Here is a 13,802-nt window from a genome sequence, read left to right on the forward strand (position 1 = left end):
GAGATTAACGAATATATATATATATCACTTCAGTGGTCCGGTGTTACTAAGGGAGTAGTCTCCAAAAGCTGGTTCAAAACAGCTATTTACCCATGCGTCATTGTCAACAAGCAGACTGCCAAATGACTCTGATGGGCTGGAGTCATAAGGCAGAGCAGGCGTACTTCCATCAATGGAGTATACATCTTGGTTAACAGTAGATGAATTCATCCACTTTGTAGTATTGTCTTGCATATCACTAGTGCCAAATTGAGGTGAAAGCAGATTATAGTTATCAGTAAAACTGTTGGAATTTTGTAAATTCCCAACTGAGGGGCCTTGCTCCATGTACAGCTCCGGCTAGTGTGCATCAGGAGGGTTGAAATCCTCTTCGTTGGAGTTAAATAAATCTTCCAGAAATTGCAGGTCTATCTGCAATAAGGAATCATAGAATACCAAGCATTAGATTTGAAATTGCTTCTTGTGATATTTCTGATTAAGTTGATGTAATAGAATGGCATCAGTGAGTAACAGTTCATAGCTCTGGGAATGTGATTTCGACCTCAGCAATAGCTGAGACTTGGTTCTCATAACCAAGCATCTTCTTCTGTAGATAATGATTGATGAGTTCTTCGTTAGTTGGATGAAATCTGTAACCTTTAACTGACTCTGTATCCTTTGCGCTCGTCATCTTTGATGTTTCATTAATAAGAAGAAATGAAGGAAAAAAATCAAAGATCAATAAACTTCAGAACAATAAAGAAAATTACAGAAGTAATCAAGTAGAGAAAAAACAAAAAAAAAAAAAAAAAAAAACTCACTGAAGAAGACGTGGTATTCATTCCTGTTCCTAAAATGGAAATGCTCTGCTGATTGTTGAGAAATTACACTGAAGCTGTTGCAGTAGAAGATGCAAGGGCTCTGTCCTCTGTGGGCGAATGCATATATATATATATATATATATATGTATATGTATACCGTACACTTGAACATCTTATCAAGGAAGTAGTTACCGTGCCTTCAACTTCTTCTGCAAATTTTCTATTTCCTCTGGAAAGTGGAAGGTGGAAACTGGAAACCCCTTAACCGTTGGATCTGAAAGTTCCGATGATACGTTAAGTTTTCGACTTGGTCCGGAAGTTGTTTCCCATTTAAAAAAAAAATAGAAAATATTAAAAAATAAGCAAAGAACTTGCAAACCAAGTTGTCTGACCCCACCAGCCACCATTTCACCCTACATTCAACTTGTTTTTTCGAATCTCGTTTTTTTTAATCAATTCGATATTTTCATTCAAAAAACATAAACAGTATATTCAAAATCATTTTCACAAGAGAAAAAAATAACCTCTCCATAATTATATAATCGTTGGGGTTATATGAATGGATTCGTCCACACTATCTATAGATTTAGGACGATCGCAGGGAAAAATAAAGATTTCTCTAAATTATCCGTAATACGTGAAAGTATCGACGTAATTTTATAGTCATTCGGTGTGAATGCTACTGTTGATGTTCTTGGTATATTTAAAAGAAATTTTATGTGTTATACATGCGAAGATTGAAGGGTAGTAGAATGGTAATGATTTTGGACTACCCTAAGGACAATCCAAGTTCAAGTCCCACTATTTACAATACCTATATATATAGGTCAAAGATGGGTCTTGGGCCTTGGGGTCTTTGATCTCTTAACTTGTGTTAATTTTTTACCTTAATTATTTTTTAATTTGACTTTGTCAATAACTAAAACACGTTCTCCCTGATTGTCTCTTTAACTGTGAACGTTTCCCTGATTTACTGGAAAACAAATATATTCCAACATTATTTTATTTTTTAATATATATCAAGAAAAGGCTATGGTTTTTATGCGTATCGTTTTTGAGAAAGAAAGACAGAAAAGAAACACAGCAAATTTCAAATAGTGTTATGAATGTGCACAGATTACAGTTACAGAGAGAGTTCTGGGCTTGTTTTATCCTGGGGACGACGTAGCTGATTTACTGCTTGCACACAAGAGGCAGAGCCGCGAATCGTCTTAAAGAAAGCAATCTAGTTCGTGACTCAAGCCACCGGTTTCTATTCTTGTTCATTTTCTTTATTTTGCAAATTTTGAGGTAATATCTCTAACAGCTACATATCCGCTAAAGATATTATTGTTATTGCATCGACTCATATTCCCAAAAAAGTGGATCCACCCGCCTTTCGTTTCAATTTTTTTTTTTGCTCAATTTGACTTTGAATTAAATTTATGGGAGATAATTTTTTTAAATTGCCTATCTAGTTCAATGATGGATTAATTCTTCAAAATTTATTCTATGTTAGTATATGTGAAGATCCTATTTTGAATGATAAATTTTTTCTCCATCTTCTTCCGTCTCATCATTTCTTCTACATATGAATGTCCAGCAACACAAACAGTTTAAACTTCAATTGATATTACATGGAGGAAATTGGGGCTAGCAAAACAGGACTTCTTCTTGTGTTGTTAACATCATCATTCGAGCCTTTATCTCAAAAGTTTGGGGTCGACTACACAAAAATATAAGAACCTCATTGGAAATCCACCACATGTATTTATTTTCGTCATTCATTTTTATAATGGATCATACATTCATCCACTCCTATTAAATTCATATCATTTCTTATTCATGTGTTTGACAAAGTTTTACGTTGGCTGTCAACTGTCAACCTACCGCAACCCTCCTCCTTCATCCGGGCTTGAGACCGACTGCAAATGCAGGCGGAGTTTCTTGTGTTGTTAACCAAAACAAAATTTCTGAAAACAGGGGAGACTCTGTTCTTCCAAAAGAGAGTGAAGTAGCTACACAGATTAACCTTAAAGTTCTCTCTTTGATCAAAGGTCTTTGTGTTGATATTAATTTTGATTTGAAAACGCCTTAAAGGAGAAGTAAGTCTTGAAGATTCTTGGAAAGGACAGTGATGAAGTTACTAAAAAACCCACTGTGAGTGTGTTCCACGACAGAAACCATGTATAGCCTAGTAAGAACTTGTAAATCATTGTCAATTAGACTCATGCACACAAAAATTTTTCGCCTACGAGAGGATAAGTTGGACAAAAAATTCGGAAAGAAACAATGAAGAAGAAAACTCACCTTTAGCCTTTCTGTTGCAGAGATTTGTTATGCTCCCCACTTTTTTCTTTCTTAGAATTCAGTCAAACCATTTCACTAATCAAGGGTCCAACCATTCCCTAGTTTAGACATTCTAGTCAAGCATTAGTCAACTAATGTAATGTCCATGGCATGTTCTTGGAAACATCCTTCATACTCAACCAAAATGTAAGATTTCAGATGCCAACATTGATTGCAAATAACAAACAAGAACAAACTTTCTACATGCAGAGTTCATTACTTTTATTCAACATTTCTAGTTTATATTTCAACATTAAAACCCTAACACACCAGTACATTGTAGGCAAATTGTATATCAACCTAACAACATTGCTCGAGCGACACACCCAGTACAAACACAAACACTCACACTCCTAAGGAAAAAAAACTGGAAACCACACTCTTACCAATTACATCTCAAACAACTACTACTAGTTATATGTATAGCTTCCATAGGAGGGTCCTTCCTAGTTCCTGCCACATATCATAGCCAAGCAACTTGAGCTTTAGGAAGTGTTTGATGAGTTTTTCATTTGCTGGCAGAAATCTGAACCTTGGCATTCTTTTCATATCTATTCAGCTCGTCATCTTTCAATCTTCTCTTTTTCACAAGCAAATAAATTAATTTTTAAGAAAAAACCAGAGTTAGATAGGCAGAAAAAGAACAGAAACAGGGGAGAAGTAGAAGGAGACAGTTTCTTTTTTTAAGCATATATATATGTATGTGTGTATGTATATGCGTGTCTGGCCAAATTAGGCTAGAATCAGTTCTTGATCAAATAACACAAGTGATTCTAGGATTGTACTTGGGTGCCAGGACAGTTCTGTCTAAAGCATTGCCCCTTTAAATCAATGGAAGCCATACTCACATGCCTCTTTCTATGTTTTCAGAGAGCAAAGGATGTCTTAACATATGAAATAATTCGAAGAGGCAATTAGCATTGACAGCATAAACAAGCCAACTGGAACTACAATAAGAGAGGAATTTCCTTTATACATTCTAGGAAATAAAGCACACATAATAGTGAAATTACATAGAGCAAATCTATTAACCCTAAATAAAACCAGTACTACCAGATACACAACTCATAACACTCAAAAGCATCAATCTGAATTGAAGGGAATGACCATGATGCCACGCGATACCATGTCATCCATGACACAAGAAAGTGGGTTCACAAGAAAACCGCAAGAGTATTTTCATACATCTGCCAATGTCATATCCGCAAGAGTATTTTCAACTTCATCAACCACTGAATTGACAGCCCTTCTGCGTTGTTTTCGATGCAAGCGGGAGATGATATAATCCCTCTACACAAATTGAAATACCATTAAGTTGAAGGAAACTATACTTGAACACAAATAACAGAAACAGAAACTTCCATGACATTGACAACTAATATCATACATCAAAACTACTCCTACTTGTCATATATTCAATAATATTCGCAATAAAGACTTGATATTACTTGAAGTCTTGAACAAGGTTCCTAGATTATTACTACTACACTTGTAGAGAACACAACACTCACTACAGTTATGCTAATGACCTGGTTGTCATATGATGCTGTGGATGATCATTGGTCATGGTAATGAGCAAGTGCCAGTAAATATGTTTTGCTTTCAGAACAAGAACCATATTTGAAAGTGGCAAAACATACAATCAAAATAAACAGAAGTAATACAAAGGGAGCCAAAGAAAAAGGGATCATACGCCCACAGCAAATAGACCATAAACCACCAAAGAAATTAAAAAAAGAAGAAGAAGAAAGAAATAGCATATAATACCCCATTGAAACAAGAGGAATTCAGCTGATACTCGTGTATAGTCCAGTTAGTCCAGGCTGGGTCACGCAGACGACCTCTGTAGAAAACCAAAGTGCTCTTGAAACCGATGACTTGGTTCCTTCTGTTCTTAATCTCACGTTTCTTCCCGGTAACTTTCCAGAAACCGGCCCTTGTTACCCTGTTATTATTCCCACTCTTTCTATACTTACGATCTGGAGGAGAAAAGAAATACCATGTATCCTGCGATGGTATCGCCGCCAGCACTACTCAGAACCCAAAATTGAATTAATATAAATTCCAGATACAGACACTCAATAGAAAAAGAAAAAGAAAAAGAAAAAACTAATAGAGATATATGGAACTTACTGGGTAAATCCCACCGCTCGTAATTGCAGATATTATCAATCTCTCCAATTGCAGAGACTTCGTTATCATTGCCACAGATCTTATAGCGCAAGTAATAGTTGACTAGTTGTTCGTCAGTTGGATTAAATCTGAAACCTGGGTTTCCCATGTCGTTTGCGCTCGTCACCTGAGAAGAAGTGATAGTCATCTGATTTGCGATCGTAGAGAAACTGTGAATGTGCAATTTCGGTCGCTCTCTCTCTCTCTCTCTGTGTGCTCTGGTTACTCTGAAGTGTGGGGAGAGGAGTGTAGCACAGATAATTTATAATAAGAACTAAGAAGACATTTCTATTCCATGATTGGACCTCAACTTGCTCTGGACTTCATTGAAATAGCTTTATGCCTTTGTGTGTGTCTTTTTCTCTTCTCTCTTTTTGCAAGTTAAATGTTCCCCATTATCTTTCTATCAACGAATCACTTCAAGGTACAATGGCTTGTAACCTGTGGCACACGTTACTTGTTTTTTTTTTTTTTTTTTGAATACAAAGGGGTGAGAAAGTTCGAACATGAGATCTAAGATATCACATATATAAATGTCATCTGAACTACTCGTGGTTTTCAGAGAAAATTATAATAAAAGAAAAAAGATTGATCTACATGTCAGAAGCTAGGCTATGACAGTGATGGCGAACCTCGCTGAACTTGAAAGAACAAAGGGAGGGCGCTCCTTCGTGGTTAGGGACACTCCGACGAAGGAGTAATTCAAGAATCAAATGCGTTGTTTATGGTTAGAAAATAAAATTATCTATATATGTTAACAAATTCTGATGATAATGAGGTCATAGACTCTTTCTGTTTAGGAAAAATTAAATATAAATTCCTCGTTGGAGAGTTTTATTTCAAGAATAATAATCTTAAAAGTCTTATTCCATAAAATCCATGTTTGAACTAATATGTTTTAAAATATATGGTTTCATTATCTAAAATACCCTCATCTTCATCCCCAAACATGGCACATGTCTCCTGTATATAATTCATCTCTGACCTCCACCGAAAACTTAGTCTCCGCCCCTCATGGATTTGAGAGTTTTATAGCATTTTTAGTGATTTTTCATCTCGATTTTTATTGTATTCGAACTAGATCTACTTATAGTCACTAAGAGACTTGTAGATCTTATTATTTTTTTTTATCTGTCATCACATCATTATTTTCAACAGTTTATGTGGTGATTTTCATGATTTTTTGTTCTGAGATCTACGCATTGCAGGTGATTTGTTATTGGGAAAGAAGAAGAGGAATGACATTATAATAAGTTTGTAACTTCTGTCACTTTTCCTTAATTTTTTTTTTTGACGTGTTCTTATTAAGACAACTTTCATAATTTGTCCTTATATGTAAAAAGCTCTTTTGTTTATATCTTTTCCTGCTATTTAACATTGCACTTTGTAAGGACTAGAAAAAGTCTCTTTGGTTCCTAATTTTCAACAAATTTGTCCTGGTTCCTAATTTCCAACAAATTTGTTCCTTTTCACCTTGCATGCTCCAGTAAACACATACAATTTCTATAGTTCATTTTAAACATATTTCACGATTATTTTTTTTTATTGTTAAGACTAATTGGGTTGGTCCAATTTTAGACATTAAGTATGAATATAGAGGGAATTTCAAATATTTCTCAGAAAATACGGACAATGGTTTGAGACACAACGGTGAATGACACAAGGTAAGCGATTGGGCTAAATAATTGAAGCCATGCTCGCATGCCTACATCAATGTTTTGAGAGAGCAAAGGATCCCTCAACATATGGTAATTCTAAAAGGCAAATAGCATTGACAGCATAAACAAGCCAACAAAAACTACAATAAGAGAGGAATTTCCTTTATACATACTAGGAAATAAAGCAGACTCACATAACACTGATATTACATTAATAGTTCATCTTTTAACCCTAAATAAAACAAGCACTACCAAGTACACAACTCATCAGACTCGAAAGCATCACTCTGTCTTAAAGGGAATGACCATGATGCCGCTCAATATCATGTCATCCATGAGAAAAGAAAGTGGGTTCACAAGAAAACCCTCATGGTTATTATGGTTATACACCAACATCCTTGTCTCACAAAGGACATCATATCGTCCGATATCATAGACCTTCCATTTATTGTAGGGTAGGCATTGCATCGGCTGTTCCTACGTGTTTCTGCTTATTTTTCACTATTTTCATGTGTAGGAAAAAAATGCAGAACCAGGCTCAAACAACCGATCCCAAAGCCATTCATTATCGCTCCCAAGAGTTGTTTCAGAAAAGCAAGGAGAAAACATGTTGACTGCTCCAGTGTGACTGATATCCTCGACATGCTGACTTCCTGATGACTCTGATGCGCTCGAGTCTTTAGGGGCAAATTGCATACTTCCGCAGTAGGAGTGTACATCCTCGATAGCCGGATAGGAGTTCACTTCTAAAATGTTGTCATATTCATCAGCAACACAATTGGTTTGCTGAAGATTATCATAAAAGGGCAAACAGCCATCTGCTCCTTTAACTGCTTCAGTGTCACTGATATATCCACTATGCAGACTACTCAATGACCCATATAGGCTGGACTCTTCAGGGGCAGCGTGCATACTAGAGTAGAGTTGTTCATCCTGGATAGATGGATAAAACTTCACTGCCTCTGTGGCATTGTCTTGCCCATAAATGGTGCCAAATTGAGGCAATGGCATGGTATAATTATCAGTGATGCCATTTGTATGCTGAAGATTCACATAAGAGGGCTCCTGACTCATGTGCATGTCCGGTTGCTGCGCAATGAGAGAGGTGAAATCCTGCCCATTAGAGTTCAAGAATTCTACCGCAGGTTGTGGGGCCATCTGCAATAAGATTCATAGGGCACCAAGCATTAGCTTTGAAATTACCATCAGTGCTCTTTGTGATCAAGTTGATAATAGACAGAGGATAGATAAAAGAGGTAGTTTTCATACCTGTGGGAATGTGATATCCGTAGGAGTATTTTCAACCTCAGAAGTCGAGTAATGACCTGGTTCAACTTCATCAACCGCTGTATTGACAGCCTTTTTGGGTTGTTTTCGATTCAAGCGGGAGATGACATAATCCCTCTACACAAATTGAAAGACCAATAAGTTGAAGTAAGCATGCTTGAACAGAAATACCAGAAACAGAAACTTCCATGACAACTAATATCATACATCAAAACTACTCCTATTTGTCATATATTCAATAATATTCGCAATAAAGATTTCTGATTACTCGAAGTCTCGAACAAGGTTCCTAGAGTATTACTACACTAGTAGAGAACACAAGACTCACTACAGATGCTAATGACCTGGTTGTCATATATGATCCTGTGGATAAGCAAGTGCTAGGAAATATGTTTTGATACAGAACAAGAATCAAACATACAATTTTGCCTCCTCAGAGTCTCCCTAGATGAACTAGACACAAAATCAAAATAAACAGAAGTAATACAAAGGGAGCCAAAGAAAAAAAGGATCATACTCCCACAGCAAATAGACCATAATGAACCACCAAAGAAACTAAAAAGAAGAAAGAAATAGCATATAATACCTCATTGGAACAGGAGGAATTCAGCTGATACTCGTGTATGGTCCAGTTAGTCCAGACTTTGTCACGCCCACGGCCACTGTAGAAAACCAAAATTCTCTTGAAACCAATGACTTGGTTCTTTCTGTTCTTAATCTCACGTTTCTTGCCGGTAACTTTCCAGAAACCAGCCCTTGTTAACCTGTTATTATTCCCACTCTTTCTATACTTCCGATCTGGAGGAGAAAAGAAATACCATGTATCCTCTGATAGTATCGCCGCCAGCTCTACACAGAACCCAAAATTGAATTTATATAAATTTCAGATACAGATATTCCAGAAGAAAAAAACAACGAAAAACAAATTAAGCCTGATCGGAGATATATGGTACTTACTGGTTAAATCCTCCGGCTCGTAATTGCAGATATAACCAATCTCTGCAATTGCAGAGACTTCGTAATCATTGCCTAAAATCTTCTGGCGCAAGTAAAAGTCGACTAGTCGTTCCTCAGTTGGTCTGAAATCTGTCGTTCCCATGCCGTTTGCGCTCTGGTTACTGTGAGTGTGATGGAGAGGAGGGTAGCACAGACTACTTAAATAAGAACCAAGAAGACATTTTTATTCTATGAGATGGGACCTCAACGTGCTCTGGACTTCATTGAAATAGCTTTATGCCCTTTTTCTCTTTTTGCAAGTTACATGTTCCCCGTTCTCTTTCTATCAACGAATCACTTCAAGGTATAGTGGCTTGTAACCAGTGGTACACGTTAGGAACGAATAAATTATAATAAGAGAAAAAAGATTGACGATTACCTACATGTCAGCAGCTGAGGAGGATGTGACAGTCACGGCGAATCTTAGGGACCCTGCAACTGCAGCTGCAACAACAAAGGGAGGGAGGGAATACTCCGATGATCAATTTAGTATCTTTCTTAAGAGATTCAAGAGTGAATGCATGCCTTAGATCAGTCGTGACATTTCTTTATAGAGGTCGTAATATGGTCATTGGTATATATGGAGAGTAGAGCCAATCAAGAAATTTGAGATTGTATCATACATTTTAAGGAATTATTTTTTCTTGATATGCATCACAAAACTGATATGTTTCTTAAGAGATTGTACCACTCCTCCATGGAGTGAACTGTACAGACAATAATTCTTCTGTCATTGTTTTGCTACATGTATGTAAAATATAAGCTTTCATTAAGGAAAATGCATATGTGAGAAACTTAGGTTGTGTTTGGTATCACTTCCAAAAATTTTGAAAACAAAAATAAAAAACAAAAACATAAAACTTGAAACATAAAATGAAAACATAAAATTGAAACTTGTTTGGTTGAACACTTAAAACTGAAATGAAAACAAAAGCTGAAAGCATAAAACTGAAAAAAAGAAGAGTATATTTATGCTTTTATTTTCATAATAATGGAATATATCCACACTACTATATTTTTTAAAACTGCAGCCTTTGCCGTCTTTCACCATTGAAAACATTAGCAGAAAGAAAAAAATATAAGAAATAAAACAATAACTCAAAGTATATTTGATCATTGTCTTCATATCTCTATGGAATTTGCAATCTGAAATCTTAAAGAAGGTGTAATCTATAATAAATGTAACTAGTTTTGTTTCCAAAACTTTTAAAAACCTTTTTTCTTGTTTTCAAAAATTTTGAAAACCTGTTTTTGGTTTTCATAAAAACCAAAACAAAAAATACAAACAAACAATATTTCTTGTTTTTATTTTCTATTTTTTAAAAACTAAAACAAAAAACAAGGAACAAAAAGTGATACCAAACAAACCCTTAATGTTTTCTTTGATTTTAATAAGTTGCTTGCATGATATAAATTCGATGAGTGATGTAGAACAGAAGCTAGCACTGATTTTAGGGAGTTATCAAGCAAAGGATGCCTTAACATGAAGGAAACTCTAGTCTCTAGGAGACAAAATAGCACTGACAGCGAAAACAAGCAAAGAGCAAACTTAAATAGGAGTTGAATTGCCATTCAACATAGCAAGAAACAAAGAACAGAGCGTGCTGTTCTGCAATTAAGTAGAATTTTTCAATCAACAGATGGACAAAAACACTAAATACAGTAATACAAATCTTGTTGGGTAGAGCAGGGAACATTCCCTGTACAGTCATTCAACAACAAAGACTTAAAAGTCTATACATCTTCTTTAGACTCTAAATAAACATAGTAATTTTAGGTTCAACTAATGATCCGTAACAACATCGGTACGTTGAGACAATATGAGATCAATGCCTATATATATATATATATATATATATATATATATATATATATATATATATATCACTTCAGTGGTCAAATTATATGTTCACAATAAGATAAGCTAAGTCTAGCCTCCAAAAGCTGGTTCAAAACAGCTATTTACCCATGCGTCATCGTCAACAAGCAGACTGCCAAATGACTCTGATGGGCTGGAGTCATAAGGCAGAGCAGGCATACTTCCATCAATGGAGTATACATCTTGGTTAGCAGTAGATGAATTCATCCACTTTGTAGTATTGTCTTGCAGATCACTAGTGCCAAATTGAGGTGAAAGCAGATTATAGTTATCAATAAAGTTGTTGGTATTTTGTAAATTCCCAACTGAGGGGCCTTGCTCCATGCACAGCTCCGACTGGTGTGCATCAGGAGGATTGAAATCCTCTTCATTGGAGCCAAAGAATTCTTCTAGGACTTGCAGGTCTATCTGCAATAAGAATCATAAAATACCAAGTATTAGATTTGAAATTGCTTCTTGCGCTCTTTGTGATTAAGTTGATGTAATAGAATGCCACCAGGGGGCAATAGTTCATACCTCTGAGAATGTTATCTCAGTCACAGGATTTTTGAGGTTTGAAGTTGCATCATTACATGATTCACCTATATCGATAGTTGAATTGTCGATCTTGTCGCGTGATTTTTGTTTCAGGCGACATATAGTAAAATCCCTCTACACAAATTGAAAGGACAATATGTTGGAAAGGAACCTATGCAACCTATTGTGCTACCAATCATACATAAGAAATAGAAACTTTTACTGAACAAATGTCACAAATCAATTTCTGTCCTACATTCCATGATCACATCATGGAAATTTGCGATCGACTCATACAAATTCTAAAGGGTAACATTACACTAATAAGAAAACAAAAACATGATTAGAGATTGTATTATAGTAACAGCAAAGATAATGAACTGGGTATCATAAGATGCTGTGCAAGAGCATTGGTCATGGAAACTGAAATGCAATTTCAATATGTTTTGTTTCCGACCAAGTACCATACTGAAGTGTATTAGATAGACTATAGATTACTTGTTTATGAGTTCATGTATTGCCTCTATTAAAGTTTTCAACATATAAATGAGTAAAGTTGTACTAAAATGCATGACTGCTGTTATGATTAATGAATCATGCTGACAAACTCTCGCTTAGGTTTCAATGTTCTAAAATAATTCCCTGACTGATCAAATCATGTCCTTTATAAAGTGAGAACTCTTAACAATATCACCAGTCATACAATAATCCTCAATCTTCAATACAACTAATGTTCGACTTCGACTCTACATTACCTTAATTAAGCTCCTAATCATCCAATTCAATTGAGCAGCAGCAGAACACAAAACCCCCAAAAAAATACACACACATCATACATCATGAAGGAAGTATAAACTTACAGCAAAAACACAATTAAAACGGCACATAAACCCGTGAAAAATACACCAACATCATAAAGAAAGTAAACACCTACACCAAATATAGAACAAAAAATATTGGAAAAGGGAAAAAGAAGAATACCCCATTAGCAGAGGAGAAATTTGGATGGTACTCATGAATTACCCAATTAGTCTTGACTCCTTTGGGCACACGACCACGGTAGAATACCAAGTTTTTCTTGATACCAATGGTTTTGTTGTTGGCTCTGTTCTTGATACTACGACATTTACCGGTCACTTTCCAGTAACCATCTTTTGTTTTCCTGTTTGCCCGATTACTATTTCGGTACTTATAATCAGGACGTCCGAAGAAATACCATGTATAATTATTCGATGATACCTTCGACAACACTACATATACACCCAAAACATAAATTTCAGAAACCCTAGAATAAAACCCTGAACGTCAATCTGCAATAAATAAATTACTGATCAAATTACTTACTGGGCAAATCCCATGGTTCGTGTTTGCAGATATCAACCTCAGCAATGGCTGAGACTTGGTTCTCATAACCAAGCATCTTCTTCTGCAGATAATGATTGATGAGTTCTTCGTTAGTTGGATGAAATCCGTAACCTTTAATTCGCTCTGTATCCTTTGCCCTCGTCATCTTTGATTTTTCATTAATAAGAAGAAACGAAGGAGAAATTAAAGATCAATAAACTTAAAGAACAATGAAGAAAACTGCAGAAGTTATTAAATTAGATAGCAAAAAACTCACCGAAGAAGAATTGGTATTCATTCCTCCTCCTAAAATGGAAATGCTCTGCTGATTGTTGAGAAATTACACTGAAAGCTGTTGCAGTAGCTCTGTGGTTGGGTTCCTCTCATTGGATGGAGTAAAAATATATATATATAGATATATATATGTATATATGTATGTATACACTGTGCACTTAAACATCTTATCAAGGAAGCAGTTACTGTGCCTTCAAACTTCTTCTGCAATTTTCTATTTCCTCTAGAAAGGGGAAGGTGGAAACCCCTTGACCGTCGGATCTGAAAACTATTTTCAAGTTCCAGAGAGTTCCGATGATACATCAAGTCTTCGACTTGGTTCGGAAGTTGTTTACCATTTTTCTAAAAATAGAAAATATTACAAACTTCTAAGCGAAGAACTTGCAAACCAAGTTGCTCTGACCCCCCCCACCAACCCACCATTTTCAACTCGCTTTGTGGGATTTTTTTTTTTCTGTACATTTCTCATCTCAACCTAAAAAAAATATTAGCTACGTAATCTGAAGATAGGACAATATATTAATAAAT

At 35.7% G+C, this 13,802-nt stretch overlaps 3 protein-coding genes across 3 annotated transcripts; all 3 read right to left on the reverse strand.

The window, feature by feature from the left end:
* Positions 1-4,026: 4,026 nt before the first annotated feature.
* On the reverse strand, positions 4,027-5,664 carry LOC119982221 (NAC domain-containing protein 91-like). Its single transcript, XM_038825481.1, has 3 exons — positions 5,262-5,664; positions 4,896-5,158; positions 4,027-4,418 (listed from the first exon to the last, which is right to left on the reverse strand). Exons 1-3 carry the CDS (start codon positions 5,446-5,448, stop codon positions 4,308-4,310), a joined length of 561 nt encoding a protein of 186 aa, XP_038681409.1. The 5' UTR covers positions 5,449-5,664; the 3' UTR covers positions 4,027-4,307.
* Positions 5,665-7,084: 1,420 nt separating this feature from the next.
* LOC119982326 (protein NTM1-like 9) lies at positions 7,085-9,903 on the reverse strand. The gene is made up of 4 exons (XM_038825635.1): positions 9,203-9,903; positions 8,832-9,094; positions 8,228-8,362; positions 7,085-8,116 (listed from the first exon to the last, which is right to left on the reverse strand). Exons 1-4 carry the CDS (start codon positions 9,342-9,344, stop codon positions 7,466-7,468), a joined length of 1,191 nt encoding a protein of 396 aa, XP_038681563.1. The 5' UTR covers positions 9,345-9,903; the 3' UTR covers positions 7,085-7,465.
* Positions 9,904-10,831: 928 nt separating this feature from the next.
* On the reverse strand, positions 10,832-13,692 carry LOC119982228 (NAC domain-containing protein 71-like). The gene is made up of 5 exons (XM_038825490.1): positions 13,258-13,692; positions 12,981-13,146; positions 12,618-12,886; positions 11,637-11,771; positions 10,832-11,528 (listed from the first exon to the last, which is right to left on the reverse strand). The coding sequence occupies exons 1-5, from the start codon at positions 13,276-13,278 to the stop codon at positions 11,172-11,174; spliced, it is 948 nt and encodes a 315-aa protein (XP_038681418.1). The 5' UTR covers positions 13,279-13,692; the 3' UTR covers positions 10,832-11,171.
* Between the last annotated feature and the right edge of the window lie 110 nt (positions 13,693-13,802).

Source organism: Tripterygium wilfordii, chromosome 17 (genome assembly GCF_013401445.1).
Source record: "Tripterygium wilfordii isolate XIE 37 chromosome 17, ASM1340144v1, whole genome shotgun sequence".
NCBI classification, from domain to species: domain Eukaryota; kingdom Viridiplantae; phylum Streptophyta; class Magnoliopsida; order Celastrales; family Celastraceae; genus Tripterygium; species Tripterygium wilfordii.

Excerpts from the sequence above, each read along its gene's own strand:
- LOC119982221 (XM_038825481.1), bottom strand. The coding sequence starts at position 5,448 with ATGACTATCACTTCTTCTCAGGTGACGAGCGCAAACGACATGGGAAAC. Across the intron at positions 5,159-5,261 it reads CGAGCGGTGGGATTTACCCA|TGCTGGCGGCGATACCATCG; the intron begins GTAAGTTCCATA and ends GGTTCTGAGTAG. Across the intron at positions 4,419-4,895 it reads ATTCCTCTTGTTTCAATGGG|AGGGATTATATCATCTCCCG; the intron begins GTATTATATGCT and ends CAATTTGTGTAG.
- LOC119982326 (XM_038825635.1), bottom strand. The coding sequence starts at position 9,344 with ATGGGAACGACAGATTTCAGACCAACTGAGGAACGACTAGTCGACTTT. Across the intron at positions 9,095-9,202 it reads CGAGCCGGAGGATTTAACCA|AGCTGGCGGCGATACTATCA; the intron begins GTAAGTACCATA and ends GGTTCTGTGTAG. Across the intron at positions 8,363-8,831 it reads ATTCCTCCTGTTCCAATGAG|AGGGATTATGTCATCTCCCG; the intron begins GTATTATATGCT and ends CAATTTGTGTAG.
- LOC119982228 (XM_038825490.1), bottom strand. The coding sequence starts at position 13,278 with ATGAATACCAATTCTTCTTCG. Across the intron at positions 12,887-12,980 it reads CGAACCATGGGATTTGCCCA|TGTTGTCGAAGGTATCATCG; the intron begins GTAAGTAATTTG and ends GTGTATATGTAG. Across the intron at positions 11,772-12,617 it reads ATTTCTCCTCTGCTAATGGG|AGGGATTTTACTATATGTCG; the intron begins GTATTCTTCTTT and ends CAATTTGTGTAG.